The sequence below is a fragment of the Protopterus annectens genome, chromosome 2.part0, assembly GCF_019279795.1.
Source record: "Protopterus annectens isolate FY-2018-M chromosome 2.part0, PAN1.0, whole genome shotgun sequence".
In the NCBI taxonomy this organism is placed as follows: Eukaryota; Metazoa; Chordata; order Ceratodontiformes; family Protopteridae; genus Protopterus; species Protopterus annectens.
Genome location: NC_056728.1, coordinates 587416579 through 587438674, shown reverse-complemented (window position 1 = coordinate 587438674; position 22096 = coordinate 587416579). Strand labels below are relative to the sequence as shown.

At 38.9% G+C, this 22096-nt stretch overlaps 1 protein-coding gene across 2 annotated transcripts in view; it reads left to right on the top strand.

The window, feature by feature from the left end:
* SHB (SH2 domain containing adaptor protein B) overlaps window positions 1–22096 on the top strand; it is a 1716047-nt gene that overhangs the window by 1273485 nt on the left and 420466 nt on the right. For both annotated transcript variants that reach the window (XM_044060968.1, XM_044060969.1), the window contains exon 5: window positions 10959–11078. In XM_044060968.1, the coding sequence (XP_043916903.1) occupies window positions 10959–11078 (120 nt within the window). The remainder of the gene's footprint in view (window positions 1–10958; window positions 11079–22096) is intronic.

The following is a 22096-nucleotide window of genomic DNA, read 5'->3' as shown; positions in this document are numbered from 1 at the left end:
ACAACCTCTTCAGTATATATTACATTCTAGTAATGTGTGCACTGAAGTTTCTTCCATACCCCATTTATTACACAACCTTTCCTTCCTTACTTGATATAACATTTTACCCTTAATTGACAGTTTATTTAACATTAACCTCTATGTAAAAGCTTGATGATCCTCATTATGTAATGTTCTGTTTATAGTTTTATTGTATTTTCCACGTCGCTCAATTTTTCCCCAAGGGTCAGTATAATAGCACCCTATCATAACTTGTATATACCATGTTCTCCTCTTCACATCAGCCTCATTTCTTTTTATTTTTCTGCATTAATATTTTCTTTTGATTTTCATCTCCTCATTACCACATTCTTTTATCTTCATTACCCTCATTCTTTTCCAAAAAAAATCCTTTTATTTATTACCTGTCAACCCTAGTCAGTGCACCTTCTTTCTCATACCTCTTGCAATTTGTTACCCCCAGGTAAATATAACAACACCAGAGGTACTACAACTTTTGTTATTAATAATCCTGTTTTTTTTCTCCTCCATTCTATACAGCTCCCTTTTTATTGAGTTAAGACAGGACCCCCAGAAAAAAAGAATTTTTAACAACTCAGTATCTTAACTGGCAAGATAAATATCAAATCTAACATAGACTATTTATTACATATACCTTTTTTAAAAAAGACAACCTAAGACTTCTATAATGTCAGTATACTAGCCATTTCATCAAAAATATATCCCGTCATTGTAGTATTATTTTTACCAGACCTTACATATAATGCTTTGAAAATTATATACTCTCTATTTTAATAGTTTCTGCTCAATCGTTAATTGTTTTCTTTTAGCTGTAATCCTACCTTTCTCAGTGATATCTCCACTTCCTGTATCATCAGCATAAGCCTCTTATCAAGTCTTTCCAACATGACCTACATGTCCGCTCCTGTTTTTCCATTACATTGCTAATTAAGCATTTATAACTAAATGAATACCATAATGATCAACCATTCCAGCCATACACCTCTTTTCACTGTTATTTTTCAATTGACCAATCATATACCAGCACTTTCACCTCATCCACATCAGAAGCTAACTTTACAAATCGTATTACCTTAGTATCCAGCCTACTTTATGTTGGTATACATCACAGTTATTTGTGGTATACATCAGCAGATGGTTTTAATACATAACATGCTACAATTCATACATATTATCCTCAGGGATTTTTAATCTGTTTTATTTAAAGTGGCAAATTTCCAGTTTGTAATTCCTCTTACCCACCTTTTCCCTAAGTCTTATAAGCACTTCAGTAATATTTTTGTATTTATTCCTTGATTCTTCCATTCATTCAGTATATTTAGCTATACCGGTTTTGATCATTTTTTATATTCTTGTACAATTCCTTGCATGTATTTATTTATTTATTTTACATTTGTTTACCAGGAAAGTCCGACTGGGCACAGGTCCTTTTTCAGCAGAGGCCCAGGGAGAAAAGCTCCAAGGAACGTACATATAGAAAAAATACAGCATACAGTTGTAAAAGCTACAGAAGTAAAAGTACAGAAAGGAAATTACTAAGAGCAAAATAATAATTGCAGTAAATAATCTACGTAAACCTTTCACCTTTGTTCTGATAAGATCTTTACATATATGGAGTTGCCGTATGTATGACAGGATTCAGAGGAGTTATACATTATGCACATATAATGGCTGAATTCCAGTTGACTGCTTCTATGGGAAAAGACATTTTAAAGGTTAAAAACACATATCAACATTGTTGTTACAGCAGAAACTCAATTTGCAATTCAGAAGACCTTAAAAATATGTCAATAAGTGGTAGGCTACTGTAACTCTTAAGTGTACTAGAAACTAGCCAGGAGCACGAGCAGAGCCGCATTTCAGTTATGTGTTATTAGTAGCTTTTTAAATTGCACTGTGGAGGAGTTGGAGGCAATTGGGATTGGTAGTTTGTTCCAAATTTGGGAATGTAGTTTGAAAAGAGCGATATTGCATCTGTTTTAGGCACAGAATGTCCATTTACCACTGATATCGTATCCAGATTTGTTGTTTAAATATATTTTGTTAATAATGTACTCATTTCCCTTGTTACCTTTTTTACTTTTCATCTTTGTTGCATTACCTTATTATATTTACCATAATTGTTGCGATGTATTTTTACTTCTCTTTCATTTTACCTTATTGTTTATAAACTGTTCCCTCTTCATCTTTTGTGCCTTTCATTATCTTTTTCCTTCAGTAACAAATTTTGCCTAAAAGGAGGATGAATCTTTTAATTCTGTAACTGAATGCTACTGCTTATGTAACATTTTTTCTATATTCTTTTTATTTTTCTCATCTGTCATCCCTTCTTTAAATATTCTCCTCCACTATTTTCACATATAACCAGAAAAATATGTGATAATTGTATTCCTTTTTTTTTCAGAAGTTCTTTTACTAGTATCTATTATCAAAATGTGGTCCACAACTTATAGTAGACCCCTCTGTTAGTTGCTCTTTCCACAAACTGCATTTTGTTTCCTTTAGCATTTCAAAAAACTACTCGCTTGTCAAGTTTTACCAACATTTTCACACATTTATTTCTTATTCTTGTATGCCAATATGCCTAGATGATCAAAAATCCTGTTATTACATTCCCTCTTGTATAATTGTCAGAGAATTTATTAGAAAAACTGTTTTAATTTTCAGATCTGCTCTTAAATAAATATAGGGTCCTGCCCCCCCCCCCCCAAAAAAAAATTCCCATTACAAAATGTCCTTACATTTTTGACATCCATAAGATTTTTTTTTTCTTTTCTTATGTTACAGTTAGTAACTCATATTATTATACTCATGCTCAAACTAACATGAGGATTTATCTTCTCAAACATATTAGTCAAAGCATAAATAGTCACTCTATTCACAGTATTCCTTAATCATTTATCCAGCAATGAACAACAAAACTGTTCCTGCTGTTACAGCCATATGATCCAGTGATAACATATTCAGGTTTTTAAATACCATTAGTAAACAGGAACCTATGTCTGGACCAGCATTCCCTATCACCTTATTCCCAATAATCCCTGAACTTGCTTTTTTACTTAATCATTTTCAGTCCTTCTATGCACTAATTATGTCATTATTTATATCTGCCCACCATTTCAACATGTAGACGTTTAGTTTCATTTTAATGTGGCTTACATTGACTGAGATCAGCCTAAATTCCACCATTTCCTTTTTTGAGTATATATCCGTTTTTTTTTTCCTGTCACTTACCATTCAGCCTTTTCTATCCCCCATAATCTTGCTTATGTTGTAATTCTCCATCTTTATTTTCTCTTTGTAGCACAGCAGATTTACTTTCCAGTAAATACAATTTCCTCATCTCCTTGCTGTGTCACTACCATTCCAATTTCATTTTCATTGCTGTCTTGTACATCTGTGTTTTTATCCTGATGTTTTAATCACTGCCAGCATCATCATTCTCTTCACTTTTTTATGAATAGCAAGAGTTAATTTTCATTCTCTTTAATTTGCCTTTCTTCAGATATGTTACAGGCCAACCAAAAGTGCCCTTGTTGATGACGTGTTCTACAATCCATGTTAAATTGTTTTATGCCATGTCCCTTTTTTGCAGATTGCTGCCACCTATGCTTATTACATTTACTAATAAAATTTGATGCATCCCCAGAGGAACAGAAACGTTTTGGCTTACCAAAATACTTTAGAACTCCTTTACCACCATCCCCAATGCTAAAAACTTGAGTCTTGTAATTCAACATTTGAAACAATATGTCACACTGCCACGCACCATTCCAAACATTACTGTTATCTGTTAATTTGTTTTTTAATAATGTTTAACGTGGTGTTTTTAAAACTAAATAAACATGTCTTTCTCCTGGAATGTCCATTCTTAGTTGTATAGTAACTTTTTTCTTTACAAGTTCTGTCCAGCAACAGTGTACTCATTACAAGGAAATTATTTTTTTTTCTCTTTTTACACTTCCAAGAACCTTTCTATAATCTGGAGAGATTCAAACCTTAAAAGCACTAAAAAGTATTTCCAAGATGTGTAAAACACCTCATATCTGCTGCTTTTATTCCTAAAAGTTATAACAAGTCTTTCTCAAATGAAATATCTGTCTGCAGACTTGTCTGTTTTTGAAAATCTGTAGTCCATGTCATGTTCTAGCAGGTGTACCTTCTTTGAATATGACCTCTGAACATTAGCATTTAACTGCTGCCCCTTCGGTACTGTGTTCTAGCTGCTCACGCCTGCCTTCAGTCCCATCAGTTGCTTACATCCACATCAGGTATGTCCTGTGGCTGTGCAAGCAGAACACAGTGTTCCATTACTCCAGCATGAAACAGCATCTCTACCTCTAGTTTCTTCCTACTTCAGCAATGAAAATTATAACATCATCCAAGCCTTCAGCCTGAATTTTTGTTATTTGTACATCCTTTTCAGAAGTTCATTGTGTTTCACTGTTACAGTCATTACACTTGGGTTATCCTGCTGGCAGGCTACCCGCAGTCGGCCTGAATTCCAAAGTCCTGGACCGGCGTCGGTTGCTGTCGCCTCTTCCCTGACATCAGTGCACCAAGGATGTATAAGATGCAGCCAATGCCATTTTCCATCTTTCTTGCTGCGCGGTGCCCGAAGCAAAAGCAGTTTGCAAGTGCCGGTCGGCCGACTCCTGAGATTTTCGAAATTGAATTTCAGATCCGAAGTATTCAATAAAGCTAAGTACCCCATTGGGGAAACTTTTTGTTGATCCAGACCGATGTCAGTAAAAGTTAACAACTGTATTTCTTGTGGGAAGCAAATACCTCATAAGGATTTTAATTTTTACTGTATTCCTTGCCTAGGCCCTGACCACGACGTTGCTAGTTGTCGGTTTTGTGCTAGATTTAACCAACGCACTATTAAGCGTCGGTTCGATTTTGCTTTCCATTACTTTGGCCGAAGGTTTAACTATATAATGCCGTCGGAACAGCTGATGACCGGAGTTCATAAAAAGCGCAAGGAAAAAGAAAAGGACAGGCATCCGAGGTCCAAAACCGATGATGAAGCCTCTTCTAAGCCAGTCACTGGTTTTCAGTGAGGCGCTTTCGCAGCCCCTGACACCCGCTACCTCAGAGCCACAGGCCGCCTCCGACTCCCACTTGGAGATATCTAGGCCTCTGGAAACTCAAGGTATTGGGCCTACGGAAACTATTCCCTCAGATGGGTCCGGAGCCGCTGAGCAGGCATCGGCTTCTGAGGGTGTTTTCAGACCTACACAGTTTTCTATCAAGACCACTTCAGCAACCAAGGCAAAGTCCAAAACACCTTTAAAGACAAAGAAACAAGTACAGCATTCTCCCGGACAGTCATCCATGCCTAAGAAACAGATGCTTAAAATGGCAGAGGACCTTAATTACTTTGATCAGGGGTTCCCATCCCCCTCCTGATAAAAGGCCTAGGCAAGACACTGACTATGATTCCTCTGACCAGGTTTCTATTTCATCTGATTCCTCTTCAGAACAGGGATATTATCTTCCTCCCTATGAGGACTCTGATGCTGAAGAATCTATCCCTTCAGCCTCTCCACCTGAGGATTATTCTTTTGGGGAAACCCTGCACACCATGAGGGAGCATTTCCACTGGGAGAGCCAAGATTATTCAGAATCCAAGAAAAGGCTCAGAGACTTTCTTTTATTGCCTCAACACGGACCTCTTGCTATTCCTCCTATGCTAGACATTGTAGATTATGTATTTTCTGAGTCCAGTCTCTCTCCTGATTCTTTACCCCCTGCACCAGTTAAGCCAGATAGGTACTACAGGGTTCCAGATTCACATAAATTTCTTTATAAAAACCCTGCTGCTGACCCAGAAACTATATCTCAGGGTCCCAAAGGGGTCAAGGCTTCCACTGCAAAAAACCCTGTTCCCTCTGACAGGGATTCTCGACCACTGGACAGATGTGGGAAAAAAGTTACTTTAGCTGTAAGGGCTTTAAACTGCTAGTTTCACATGCTTAAATATCAGCAATACCTAATGTCTCTGCTAAAACAGAAAATGCTGACAAAAATTGTATGTCCTGAAAACAAGGAAATACAGGATTTATTGCATGCAGCTGAACAAGTGGGAAAGCATACTTTGCAATGTGGTTTTGATTCACTAGAGGCTTCTTGCAGGGCCGCAGTCACAGGCTCTGTCATCCAAAGGCATGCTTGGTTAAATAACAGAGTCTGCCTGATCATGTTAAAGCAAAATTATTGGATGCTCCATTACAGCATGATACTTTGGTGTTAAGGCAGAAGAGGTGTTAAAGAAAATGGAGGATAAAGCGAAATCAATGCAGACAGTTAAGGATTTCCAACAGGTTCAGCCACCCAGATTTAGCAGGAACTGGCCTTCTAAGAATTGGTCCTTTCCAGTGTCAGGGCACAAAGAGGCAGATAGAGATGCCCTAGAGGCAGATCTCAGCCCCAAGGCTCATACAGGCCTAAACAATGGGGTGCTTCAGCCTCCAAAGGAGGAGAAGACAAATCACAGCCATATAGGAAACAGTCCCAGTGACTGCCCACTACCAATGCCAAGCACTTACCTTTTGGCAGCACCCTTAGGGGGAAAACTAGCACTTTTCTCACAAAATTGGCACATGATCACCCAGGACAGATGGGTACTGAATATTGTTTCTCAGGGCTACAGGTTCCACTTTCACACCTTCCCAACGGCAAAAGGTATGCCAGACCTGCCACACAATCAGTGGGCAGAGGCACAAAAGCAAATTTCATCTCTCATGGACATGAGGGCTATTCAAAGAGTACCACAGCAAGAGCAGGGGCAAGGATTTTACTCAAGACTTTTCTTGTTATTCAGAAAGGACAAAGCCTGGAGACCAGTACTGGACCTGTCTACTCTAAATACTTTTCTGGACGTTCCAAAATTCAAAATGTTGAAACTGCGGCAACTTCTGCCCATGCTAGGCAAGAAGGCTTGGCTCGTAACTTTGGACCTCAAAGAGGCATACCTGCATGTCCCAATCAGACAATCTTACAGAAGATACCTCAGATTCATAGTTGGCTCAATGCACTACCAATTCTCTGCACTGCCCTTTGGCTTATCTACTGCTCCCAGGGTCTTCACAAAATGCCTGGCACCAGTAATTGCTTTTTGCAGACAACGAGGAATTCAAATATACCCCTACTTGGACGACTGCCTTATTCAAGCAGAGAGCAAGGACATATTCTACTAAAGCATCTGGCGTTTGTATTGTAAAAAGATTACTAATTTGCCTAGGGTACACAGTAAACGAAAAGAAATCAAAACTAGTGCCCTCTCAAGAGATAATATTCCTGGGTGCAAGCTTAAATACAACTGCCCAGATGGCTTATCTCACACCAGACAAACAAAGGCAACTGACTCATTACTTCCAAATGATGGCAACAAAATCCCAGTTACCTGCAAGAAAAATTCAGCAGGCTTTGGGCTTCATGGCATCCTGCGTTCTGCTAATTCCATATGCAAGACTGCATATGAGGAAGCTACAATGGTATCTAAAAAGTGTTTGGACTCAACATTGCCACAGCCTGGAAACAATAATTGCTCTCATTCCCTGCCTGCAACAGGAGTTTCGATGGTGGGCACTGGCCTGTCACCACAACAAGGGACAGCCATTCACTTTACCCACAGGCAGGCAGACACTAACAACAGATGCATCGGATTATGCCTGGGGGGCACACATGGCAGGAAAATCTATTCAGGGCAAGTGGCCCGCAAGCCAAATGCATCTTCATATCAATCAAAAAGAGATGCCAGCTGTACAGAATGCCCTGACAGCCTTCAAGGATCTACTCCATCCAGGACAACTATTGCTAAAGACGGACAATACTACAGTCATGTGGTACATAAACAAGCAAGGGGGCACACACTCCTACCCCCTCTGCAGGCAAGCCATAACTTTGTGGAACACAGCATTGATCTATCAAGTGCATCTGCAAGCACAATTCCTGCCAGGAAAGACAAATACTCTGGCAGACGAACTTAGCAGAAACCTCATGGACCCTCACGAGTGGAAACTAGATCCACAAGTCTTCAGCATGATAACAAGGAAATGGGGATGCCCAAATATAGATCTATTTGCCTCCCCTCACAACTGCCAACTACAGAGATTCTGCACAAGGACTTATCACATGCAAGCGTGGAAGGTGGATGCTCTATCATTCAGCTGGAAAACCCTGACAGTTTATGCCTTTCCTCCACTGCCTCTCCTCCCCAAGGTACTCCTAAAGGTCAGACAAGAGAAGCCGAACATGATTCTGATTGCCCCAGTCTGGTCATGCCAGCATTGGTACCCAATCCTAAAGAGCTTGTCTCAAGGCCCAGCCTGGACTTTACCTCAAATTGCTTCTGACCCAACAAAATAATCAAATCCTGCACAGCCAACTCAGAACCTTAAATCTGGCTGCATGGCGAATAATATAACCACTCAGAACACACCTCTCTCTAAAGCAGTTATGGATGTCATTTTGGAAGCCAGGAGGCCCAACACCAGAAAATCTTATGCAGAAAAATGGTAGAGATTCTGTGCTTGGAATCGGGCACAAGGAATTGAACCACTTGTTCCAAATATTCCTCAGATTTTACAATACCTAACTGAGATGCTGGACAAAGGCCTATCCTTCTCATCAATTAAGATCCATGCCTCTGCCATTTCAGCTCATTACAATACAGAACCAACTATTTTTTCACATCCACTGCTAAGGCAGTACCTCAGAGGGGTCAAAAACATAAGAACCCCAAGGAGAGCACCGATACCTACATGGGACCTCAATTTTGTCTTGGAAAAGCTCACACTGCCTCCTTTTGAGCCAGCCAATACAGCTGAAATAAAATTTTTATCATGGAAAACAGCTCTGCTCCTAGCAATAACTTCAGCAAGAAGAGTCACAGAGTTACAGGCATTAACAGCAGAGAAAACTTTTATCATTTTCCATCCGGACAGGGTTTCTCTAAGGACAAACCCAACATTTATGCCAAAGGTAGTATCCAGTGTGGCTCTTAACCAAACCATTCATTTGCCTACTTTTTATCCAAATCCCCAGAATAAAGGGGAGAGACTTCTGCATTCTTTGGACATACACAGGCAGCTACGCTTCTACTTGGACAAAACTAAAACTTTCAGAAAGACTGAGCAACTTTTAGTGGCATATGCTGCATGATCACAAGGAAAGGCTATCTCAAAGCAGACTATTTCAAAATGGATAGGACACTGCATTCATTTCTGCTATGCACAGCATGGCAAATCAGTGCCTAAGGGCATTAGGCCACATTCGACCAGGGCAGCAGCCACATCAGCAGCCTTTCTCAGAGGAGTACCAACCAAGGAAATGGAGGCTGCAACTTGGAGCTCAGTACACACTTCTACCAAGCACTACCACTTACCTCTTTACTGTAAATCCAGAGCAGGCTTTGCCACTGCAGTTCTGCAGGGCCTCATAGCCACTCCTAATTCTATTTAGACCCAGCCGCCCAACCTCAGCTTTGGGATTCAACCCAAGTGTAATGACTGCAACAGTGAAGCACGATGAACATAGTACAGTTGTGTACCTACCGTAAATGTAGATGTTCGAGTGTATTCACTATTGCAGTCCCGGTTACCCCACCCACCATCCCCCTTTCTTTGCTGGGACTTATCTGTACTTCTCTATTCTATACTACCTATGTGGTGTATTTGCTTGTAGATGAAGGTATTGTTTATTTTAGTGTATGTTTCTTATAAGCAATGTTTTTAGCCTAACCTTTTGGGGGCACCTGACATCTGGGGCAAGAAAAACTGAAGAAAATAGCATTGGCTGCATCTTGTATACCCCTGGCGCACTGACGTCAGGCAAGAGGTGACAGCAACCGATGCTGGACCAGGACTTTGGAATTCAGGCTGACTGCGGGTAGCCTGCCAGCAGGATAACCCAAGTGTAATGACTGCAACAGTGAATACACTCGAACATATACATTTATGGTAGGTACACAACTGTACTTTTGTGATAATGTCTTCATTAATATCCCCACCCCGGATTATTGGCCTCCACTATTGTGCCTTCCCCACTGCCTGTGAGACCAGAATCTCTGTCAACTGCCACCTCTGTCTCAAAAAGAGTAGGGGAATTCTTAGGTCTAAATAAATAAATCCTTCCCAAAAATGTGGAAGTAAGATCAGATGCAGGGATAGCCACTTCAACCTGCAAAACTATTTATTTTCGGTTTTCCTTTATTCAGACTGTCTGAGATAGAGGAGGTTGTGACCATATTTCCTGTACTCAGTATGAATAACACCTTGGGTTTCCTCTGAAAGCAGGCTGTATGCCTAATGGGACTAATGTAGTCAGCAAAAATAAATCCACTGTAATGAGGAAGTGTGATCAAATGTAGGGGCAGATACTTAAATCCAGGAGGTTGTTTTTCTTCATCCAAAATGTCTGAGGTAGAGGAAGATAGCAATAGCTATGCAGACTTACTCTTGAGAGTAGTAGCCATTCTTAAAGGCAGATGGCAGGGGGCATTTTATAGTAAAATTCATATCACTACATAGTCATATTACACAATGTGGCATTGGCTTATTTTTGCTACAATAGAAAGACTGTCCACTCCACTGTCAGAATTCCAGCTGTTGCAGTGGGCATTTGTCTTCGGACTCTTAGACTGTAGTTTTTTGATAGTTGCTGGATGTCCAAGAAGCTCCTCTTTTCACAGATGTTTTTTTAAAGAACTGTTACATTCCATCTGAAGCTGCACACTGAAAACATGTAGACTATCCTGATCAGACATTCTAAGTATGTTGCCTAATTTGCAGTGTTGTGGTTGCGTGACAAAGCATACTGATATTTTAACATTCCCTCTGTTTGTTAGGGGACGTATGGCATATTTTACATCGTGTACCTCGTTAAATTTTAGTCTGTAATTTCTGTCTCCCTATTGTTGTTTTGTTGCTTAGATGGTATCATGGAGCAATAAACCGAACAGATTCAGAAAACCTCTTAAGGCTGTGTAAAGAATGCAGCTACCTGGTACGAAACAGTCAGACAAGCAAGCACGACTACTCCCTTTCACTCAAGTAAGTGCAGTTTCTATTTGCTGTTAAGGTTGTGTGTCTGTGTTGGAGCAGTGATTGTTGTTGCTTCCTCACAGCTCTTGCTACTCTACTTTGACTCTCATCTGGGGTGCCTTTTGCGTAGTTTTTCACATTCTTGCACATTTGCTTCAGTTTTTTACCTTGCATGTTCTAAAGGCACTGGTGGGTGGTTTAGTTGGACTAAATTGGCACAAGGTATACATTGGTTGGTTTCCCGTTATAAACTGGTGTATGCTCTAGAGCAGTTTCTTTCATTGTGCCCATTGCTTGCTTGTTTTCCAAAAATAGGTCTGGCCATCTGTGGACCACCTAGCTTAGTATGGAAGATGGATGAATACAGACATATGGATGTTTGTGTGCATGTATTTGTACACAACACACACGTATGTGTGTGTGTGTGTGTGTGTGTGTGTGTATATATATATATATATGTGTGTGTGTGTGTGTGTGTGTGTGTGTGTGTGCGTATATATATATATATATATATATATATATATATATATATATATAAACACACACGAGGGAGATTTTAAATTCATTTTGTAAGAAGAGAAAAAATGATGTGAATCGCCAGTTAGTGTACAAACCCTAAGTCTGTATTCCTATCTTCAGGAGCATATGAATCTTGTTTTCAAACTCCTTTAACAATTTAACCTAACAGTAATTTCTGTCTCCCGGTGATGCTTTATTGATCAGAACGTAAATCTGCATTAGTTAATTCATTTGTTTGTTCACTCAGTTTGTTAGCCAAGGTAGTCCTAGTGGGCAATGCTGTTTTTCAGCAGCCCATGGGATAAACAAAGTTTCACTTAAGTACAGACTGAATAAGTTGAATATGAGTAACAAAAATATATATAATATAAAACAAAATACATTATAACAGAAATATGAATAAAGTTGCACATACATTCACATGGCTGCAATAGCAGCAGCGGCAGTTGGAGAGAGCACCATAGAATAATTATTTAATTTTATATATCTATATATATATATATATATATATATATATATATACACACACATATACATACACACACACAGATATATAAAAAGGAGAGTCGGACAGTTGTTAGGGCTAACGACATGGATGTGGAGTACAGTTACAGTTCTGCAAATCGATTAGGTGTTCCTTGAGGGTTCTCTTAAAATAAGAAGTGTTATGTTTTTGCCTTATTGTTAGCAGTAGATTATTCCCAAGGTTGGGGACAGTAATGGAAAAGTAAGAGTCAGCATGACAACTGAGAGAGTTGGGGTTTTGTGAGAAATTGGTTAGTAGATAGAAAGCTGTGAGTTGGATGGGGTACATTTCAACTGGGACTCTGGGGGGACCATATTTGAAAAGCATAAGGCAGTGAAGTCAAGGCTGTCAAGATATCACAGCTTTCTTCATTTGTTGTGTCACTCTACCCATAAATGCAGAGAGCCCCACCTGGTCATATGCAAAGCAATTAGTGTGAATGACAAAGAAACGTTTGCACTGACAGGATTTCACCACTGAGTTGTATTTCTTATTGCAATGCCATTTAACTTACTGATGTTCTTCTACAGCTCCCCTTCTTGACCTCATGTTTGAAGCTTAGTTTTAGTACTCCTGAATGTTTCATTGTTTATCGATGCATGGCTGTTATCTGAACAGTGTAAGGCACTCTGTACCAAGGTCGCATGATCCTAATGGCCTTTCTTTCTCTATCACTGCACCATACCTGTAAATGCCCAGGTACTTTGCCCTTGGGCTTATACCACATACTGTTGTGGTGTAATTATGTATACATTGCTTTACACTTTGTGTGTTTTGACAACTGTCAAAATTGAACAGTTCATTAGCATTTTGAATGAGAAATGCAGCTGCCATGGGATTGCTCATCTCTTGCAGGTAGTAGGTACTTGGCATTACAGTTCGATTGCTAGATAGTGATGTACAGAAACAAGACATGGCGAAGTTGGAAATGTTTTTTTACATACTGAGGATATGCTGTGGAAGGACTGTTATTTCACATTCTTTCCATAGCAATGTAACAAAATTGCATAGATTTGTGTTGTACAAGGTAGAGGTGCGCTGCAGTGATGGTTTTCTCTTTGATACACTGCTATGAAATGGCAAAGTTGGTATACTTGCACAAGGTTATGAGAAGGTGAAACTCCATACAGAGCATTTCTGAATTATGTTTATTGATTAAGAAAAATCAGTGAAGCATAACTTGTTTTTGAGAGACTCGACTGCAATGCAACCAAACTTTATTTGATGCTAACATTTAACACTTTTTTATACTAAGGTCTGACCTAATTGAATTTCTGGTAATTAAGTAGTTTCACATTGGAGTATGGCACTTCACATTGTGTTGCTGTATCATTTCCAAGTAACTTATAGTCACTTGTCTGCATTATTAGTCTTGTATGCATGTACAGCCATGGTTTGCAGCATACAGTTTTGCCATCTTACTGTTCTTTTCACTTATATTTAGTGCATCACATCCAAGTATTAACTCTCCCACCTCCTGTTTTTGTCCGTATATGTGTACATGTATATGTCTATATCTGTTTGTATCCCTCCCCACAAAAAAAAAAAAAATGTAGACTTGGAGCAGCTGTGTAAGCACATCATGGATTTTTTACACCTGATGATCTAACAGGAGATATATTACAAACATTTCCATATTAAACCTTTCTGCATTTTGTATGTCACATGTACATACCCTTTAACATTTGCTTTATTGTTTTGTATATACCAGCTTATGCTTCCCACATAAATATACCTTTGCATTTTTCATGTCTAATGCTTTTGTGCTTAGCATGTAACTACCGTACATTATGTATCTGACATGATCCAGTCTGTTCTCTTTTACAGTAGAATTACAGGCAGATATCACTTTTTACTTTTTGAGACCCTACCACTCTCATCTTCTATTTCTACTTCCCTTGGCCTGTTCCAGGCTGCATGTATTATGGAGCAGATAGTTATGCCTCAGCTCCTGCTTAAGGCCAATTTTGTCCTTCTCCTGTGATGGGCTTGGGGTCAAGTGTCTCAGCATCAGGGTGCACTAGTGACCAGATTCTCACTGCCAGTGAGTTGTCATTGATTTCAGCACTGATGCCATCAGGGTCATTGTCATCGTTGACCACTTTGGCATTAGAATTCCCAGCACCAAAACCATCCTTGGTGTTAACTTTGGCCACAGTGCTGAGAATTGAGCAGATTGAGTCAGCATCAACCACTTCATTGCTGACATCGTCTTGATCACAGATTCCGTGGGTACTGGGATCCTTGAAGTCAGTCACTGAAAGCTTGTAGATGGTGCAGAAGCAGGATTCCCCTATGGAGTTGGCACCAACATCCACTCCACCCCAGAATATGTGTCACTGTGCTACCTTGGTCTCATCTTCTCCACCCTAGAGGAGCAGAGGGGTAGAATGTGATTGCTGGACTAATTGTATGGTGTCTGCGTCCTGTTCCTCTTATTAAAACTTTTGATGAGGCCTTTCTGATCTTTACCAGAATGAAGGAATTCAAAAGGAACAATTTAGATTCCTCCCACTGTGGCATCCCCCACCATGGGTACTGATTTGGATGAAAGGGATTCTTAACCCGTATTCCACCATGACAATTCCAGGTTTGGAGAGCTTCTGGAATTAAGGTGTAAGAGGAGGGTGTGGACAGTTGTCCTTATTTTCCCCTGAGGGGAATATACTTTAAGTGGCTTTTCTGTTCTGCTTCACCATCGTCTTGGGTGGTCCCTCCTGCCAGTGATGCAGTGTCTCTCATCATGCAGCAACATTACCAAGACCTGCCATGGTAGTGCCTATCCCATGGAGAGCAGGGCTGGTTCTCTGGCCACCAAAGGCCAGGGAGTGTCAGAGTAAGACTAATATATGTGGCTAACTCCATTGTGTTGGCATCTAGCCTAAAGAAAGAATTCTTGGATGAGAGTGCAGTGGTATGAACCCCCAACAAGGCATACAGAGTTAGACTACTTTGGGAAGCACCTGTTTGCATTAGGTACATGTTCTGTTTGCATGTAGAACTACCTGACACTTGTGACTCTTCTTCAGCTTGACTTAACATATCAGATCCCAGAAATGCTAAAAAAGATGACACACAGGGATACGAGACAAAGGTTAATGTCTCAAATGGCAACCATGGCCATCATATCTACTCTGTCCTTGCAACTTCTACAGAATGCATTTGACTGAGCAGCCCATGTGGACAGGTTCAGATTTGCCATATAGTATCATGCCTTGTTCCAGCACTGTAACTTTGCATGCAGCTTCAGGACATCTTGCATCACCCCCCTCCTGTATGACAGTTCCTTGCTTTTTGGATGTTAAAAAAAGCTGCAAAAGAATGAGCATGAGGGCAAATCCTTCCATTTGGTGGCATCAAGTTGTACAGGCTGCAGATGATGATCCACCATATCCATAAGAATATACAGAACCTGTGGTTTATAAAAGCAAAGTTTTGACAGAAACCAACATGAATGTAGTTTTTTCCAGAACAGATTTTGACCCAGGGCAGAGTTAGTCCACAAAATCTTGTATTCTGCAGTCATCCTGGGAGCTCAGTGTAGAATCCCCAAGGACTTCCTTGACTGTCCAAGTGTGGAAGGCAGTCAATGTTTGAATCGCTCTGCATCTTTACACATGACAGATGGCTTGAGGAAGTCGTATTCTGAGGCTACACCGTTCTGTTCATCTTATCTCCAAGATCTAATTCTGTTCTCCTTTTCAGCATCCCACTACATCAAAAGATAATGGCCAAACTAGAGGTGATAAACCTCCATAAACAAAGGAATCATCCAGGAGATTTCGCAAAACCAGAGAAGCTCCAAAAGTGAAGATTTTTATTGGTTCCCAAGAAAATCCAGGACCCACAGGTCCATCCTAGATGTAAGTAGCCTAAGCAAGTGTTATAGTGAAGACAAAATTCTGGATGGTTGTGGTACAGTCTGTGCTCCTCTGACATGCAAAAGGATATTGGATGTTCTGTGTAGAACTCCAGGACACCTGCATACATACCAAGATAGCCAGATTATTAGGTAGTTTCTGTGCATCAGGGCAGGATCCATCCACTGTTTTAGTGCCTTTCCGTTTGGTCTCCCCACAACCCCAGGATGTTCACAGCTGTATGGTGGCTGTTGGAGTGCATCTTAGACTGCTGGAAATCTGTTTCCGTATCTGAATAACCAGCTGCTAGCTGATTCAGTGGAAGGAATACTTGCTGCAGCCTTCCCAGTACTTGAGAATGTTATTGAACACTACAGATTCCCAAATAAGCGATCACATGCATATTTTCACTGGATGTCACCTGGATTCATTGACCTGTCTAGCCAGGTTCTGTCTTGACAGAAACCTGTGTAGTCAGTTTCTGTCAAGACAGGATCTCATCCCTGCAAGTCAAAGTACTGCCTTCTACCTCAGCCATGGCAGCTGAGTACCAGAACTAATGGTAGTGACAATTGTTCTGGTCCTTTTGGCAAGGTTACCACATGAGAGTTCTTCAATGATGCCTGAAAGTTCAGTGGCACCAGAATGTCTTTGTCTAGATTTCTTTGACACGTAAAAAGCATCCTAACTGGTGGTCACACCTAGACAAAGTTTCAGTTAAAGGAATGATTTCCAGAGATGCATCTGCTCTGTTCTGGCCGCTCTGTTCTGGCCTTGACAAGTCTGCTTTCCTCTGCTGTGTCCTTATCTTCTGGAGAAGCCTCTTCTCTTCAGATCTCACAGACATTTCCTGTCCCATCTGTCTGGCAGTTCGCACATAAGCTTTCTGCTCAGGTTAACCATGTGGTTTCTTCAGTTCTACTAATAACCAAGGGACAGGGATTTACCTTCCCAGTGTGGTCCATATCTTTATTGCTACCAAAAAGCCCTCCATCAGAAAGGTTTGTAGAGGGGGTAATAGATAAAGTTTTCTTTATGGGCCACTAGCCAGGGAATCTTTCCTTTCTCAGTTAGTGTGTAGGGTTATCTGATCAGTCCTAGTCTTTCAGTTAGCAAGTTGAGGAGCTTTGGTGTAAAAAGAACACTGAAGGATAAAGCAGATTTACAATTAAAATCGATCAACGTGTCGTGGTCTTAGGATGCTTCTTCAGTGCTAGTTAGTTCTGCTGGGTGGAACAGTTGCCCTCAGTTCTTGTAATAAATCCAAATACTCAGTTCTTGTAATAAAGGTAGACACTCAGTTCTTTTATAAGGGTTCTTTTATTTTCCAAGTGAACACTGCTTAAAAGACTGAGTATTCTATGGTTACAGCTGGATATTTATTACAGTTACGGTAGGAGTGTCTAAGGTCAGTTCCACCCATTTCATCTAAGGGGTGTATGGGGGAGAAGGGTTAAGCTTTATTTAAACCACCGCTGATGAAGTGGTGGGTACTGCCTGTGTGTGTTTGTGGGTGGGATTGGAAACATAAGATTCTTGAGCATTCATAGATAGCTGTATAAACACATATGTTGGTGAGTTTTCATTTCCAGACCTAAAATCTTAGGATAGCAAGTGTGAAAACATAACTGTTCTATGTAAAAAAAATATTTATATATTAATATTGCCTATTCATAATGAGTCTGCTTTGTTTTAGGCTGTTCGCAAGTTTCAAGAAACCAATTGCAAAACTTAAGATTGTCCAGTTTGTCAACTAAGTGCTGTGGCGCTTTCAAATTATCTTCAGATCAGCCAAACCATTTTTGTGAAAACAGTAAAAATTATTTAATCAACAATTATCCTGAATTAATAAATATGCAAAAATCCAAAACAAAGGGCTTTGAGTGTACTGGGGTTGACCTATGGACGGGACTAGAACAGGAAAATGTTTATACCTTTAAAAAAATGTACTGAAAAGGGGCTTTCGGAGTGTAGCAGGGTTGAATAACAGAGCAAGCTAGAAGGGTAAATGTCTTATCTTTTTAAAAAATGTTCTAAAAAGGTCCAATGGGGTGTGTACCAGGAGTGAACGACAGAAGGAGCTAGAAGAGGACCTTTTTTATGAAGATCTTCATTACAAGACTCATACATATTGTCAGGGCTGATATAAGAGGTGAACTTACTGGCCTGTTGGAGTTTGTCTTTTCAGCCTATGTATATCTGTACTGAAACATTTTCTGCCTTTGTTCAAGAAGAAATAGCATCCTTTCAACTCATCCTAACTGAATAAGACTACAGGATAATAACTGCAGTGGAAATAACTGTATTAGGTTGGGCAGCTCTCAAAAGCTATGTGAGTTCTAGATGCGGAGATACATTTACAGTGCTTTAAACAACATTTTCATCCAGTGATGGCCTGAACAGAAGTCAAGATTAAGCTTTGCAGCTCATCAAAAGACTTGTGTCTGTCTGCATCACCAACTGGCTTGTACCAGGAAAAAATCTTTTTTGCTTTCACAGGATAAACTAAAAATAATCTGAGAGCAAGCCTGTTCAGAAACCATGGAATCACATGACATTAGACGGCACCTTCTGGAAGACAACTCTGCAAGCCTACATTCAAGCAGTAGTGAAGAAACTTTGCCCAGTAAAAAAAAATGAGCATTTCCAGGTCCCACCACTAAATGGTCAAGAGAAATGTCATATTTTCATCAGTTATAGCGGTCATGATTCATTCTGGGCTGCATCTTTTATCGAGCAGTTGGAGTCAGTAAATTCATCTCTAAGCATCTGCTACCACGAAAGAGATTTTATTCCTGGAAAAAACATACTTGAGAACATGACTGAGTGTATTCAGACCAGTCAGAAGATTGTGTTGGCTTTAAGTAAAGACTTTGTTGAAAGCAGATGGTGTCTGTTGGAAGCTAATCTTTCCCTTTTTAGAGACTGTATTGAAAGAAAACCTGTGATCCCAGTGATGTTGGAACCTTGTCAAATCTCGTTGCACCTTAACCACTTAACCTACCTAAGTGCAAATGGCATAAACTTTTTTAGTAAAATTCTTGAAGTCATTTGTACCCCAAATCATCTGTTGAAGAAAGCCACCATGGTTCCATATTAGCCCCCTTCTATATACAATGGTAAAATATTACAAACCTTAAATGCAGCTGACGAGGAGACCTTACCTCCATGGAAAACTGGTACTTTTAGTGACATTGTCCCTGACCAGTTACGCCCAGCTGTTGAAGATGACGATATGTATAAGACTGCAGTACAATTGATCAATATTCCACAGACACAGTTTGTATCCTCCATAAAGGCACTAGAACCATTATTGTTGCGGGATTAGGACTAATCATGGGCTTTTCACTAGCAGCAGTAGTAAGTTTACCAATAATTCAACTTTCTTTAGCACTTAAAATAGTACTAATAACCATAGCTGTAATCTTAATAATTGAATGCTCTCTTTGCCTTATCCGACTTAGGTTTTGGGAGATAATCATGAGCAAACAAAAACAGATTGATCAAGGAGCAGGAAAAGCGAATACTTTACTTGTAAAAAACAACATTTTAATGGCATGTAATTCTTGTAAAAAAGTTAGTTTTGTCTATCTTTCTCTTGCTGAATGTGAGAATGTTATCAAAAACAGATTATGCCCAGATGACATTCCTCCTGATGAAATATTTCACAGGGCTCTGGTTCTCTTTTCTACAAAATATGCCAATTGTTTGGTCGATAAAATATTTCTATTTTCTGATGTGCCATTTGGTTCAGGCCATCTAGCACATGGAATCTGTTTTTGACAGTATGTCTCAAAACACATAGAAAAACAGAACTGGTTACTGCGTTTAAAAAAAATGAATATCTAAAGATTGCCTTGAAAAGATTAAGGCTTGATTGTTTTAAGAAAATGTAGACTCAATTCCAAACTATTTCTCTTTCCTTCTATATTCTAAATAGAAAACCTCTTTATTTATAAGCAAAGGTTTGATAAGCATTAAATATAGCTGGGACAATGTATGATGTCAAGAAAAGTCTCTCTCATAATGACTGTTTGTTTGATTTTGTAATGGAGGATGCATTTCATGGGACCTTGCTTTAATATTCCCATTTCTCTCCTTGTATGTTTATTCTTTTAAGTTTAAGAAACCATTGGTGATTAAAAGGGGGAATCATAATGTGAAGAACAGCTGTCTTTCTTCTGCTGTGTTTATTTGTTTGCAACATAAATACTTTTCTTGAAAGAGACATGTTTTACTGCATCACAAACTCATTGGTATCATCTGGCAAAGACAAAATATTTCACTTATTTTACCTTAGTGATGCGGTGATCCTTGCTTCCCCATCCTTTCATATTTGAAATTCCATCCATAAAGTAATTCCAAGAGTCATTGCATAATGCTCCAAGACTATCATAAAGCTGGAATGGTAACTCAATGAATTATTTGCAAATTATGCTTATAACCCAGACCTATAAACAAAGTTAACTTATGACAACTCTTCCAACAAAAATATATACAAATGCAAGTTCATCCTGGTGAATATTAGCATATATGAGTGTACCACCAACAATCTTGAGAGATCTCAGGTGAGCATTGCATTTATAGGATGTCTACATCTCACTTATCAAATGCTCATGTTAACTTTAAGCTTTTTTGTTTGATTTCTGTGTTCTCTTCATGGAGAGGAATCCATCTGGTCTCTTATCTTCAATTTCCTGGCAAGTTCCTTACAATTAGTGATCTTCAGTGGTCCCACAGAGCTTACCTTTGAGAAAAGTGAATCATACTAAGATGCTAATAACATAAAAAATGTGAACTGTTTGTGGCTTGTGGATTAAACTTCTGTTTCCTGTGGCAGCTTCAGTTCTATGCTTTATTGTTTTACCTTCTGGGTCATCATATTGTCTAATTTCAGGGTTGTTTATCATGTTGGTGACCGGGTTACCTTATTCATTAATTAGAATAATAATAATTAATGACTGTTTCTGATTTTGAACCTTTGTTTCCCCTGATATTTTGGCTATGACCAGAATTCTTGAGCAAAGTTGAGAGGTATGTTTGAGAGGCTAATAGTAAAGTATGCAAAGTAAATCCATCTCACTGGCTGACTAGGCATTGTAAAGCCTTTTAGTTTATCCATTCTGTATCATATCTGTAAGGCAATCCTTACAGTTGAGTAACTTGAAGTTAGTCTTTACAAATCCCACCCACAGAAAGTGAAATCAAGTCAGATAATTTGTAATGATATTTGATGCTGTACATGTGTACTGAACTGACATGGCCATTTTTCATTGCAGCCTTCTTTCATTTGCACAGAATTTTGGCAATTTCATGTTACCTACATCACCTTTCATAGCCTTCACATCCACAGCACTTTTGTTTCTCTTATATACAGCTTTTACAGACGTAATTGTGCAAATTTAAGGTAGTATGCTGGAAGTCCAACGAACAGAAAACTAGTAAATAAGAAAAATAGCAGCCACACCAGATCACTAATTCACTCTATAATTTATTACACAATACGAACATACACTGAGCGCTTTCACCCAGCTCTTTGCTGAGTTTCATCAGAGTAAAGATTCAACGGAGCAGTTGCCTTATATACTGTCACTTAATTAGCTTCAATTAATAAATCATACATCAATCAACAAGGTTTGAACACATAAAATATAAAGTCAGCTTCATATTATAAATATAAAATACAGAATAAAACTTTTTCATTTTTAACTAAAAGGGTTGGTATCTAGTATTAACTCGAATTGTAATAAAAATTAAAAGTATGTGTTTGGTATGTAGAAATGCATAATGTCCTATAATATAATGTTAGTTAAATAAAATGACTGTATTTTGTTGTATAAATATATATATAATAAATGAAGTTGAAGACATGCATATATGTTTATATAAGTGTGTTTATAAATATATAAAATATAAATATGAATATAAATTGATATAAATAGAAATGTATACAATAACATAATAGTTGATCATAAATACTGATAAAACCTTTTTGATAAAATATATATTTAGAATTGTAAAATGTGTAATATATTAAAAGTAGCAATTAAATAATGTAAGATTTCATTTTCAAAAAACTGCTAATGGAGATATATTCATTAATGCCTGGTTTACTACTAGCA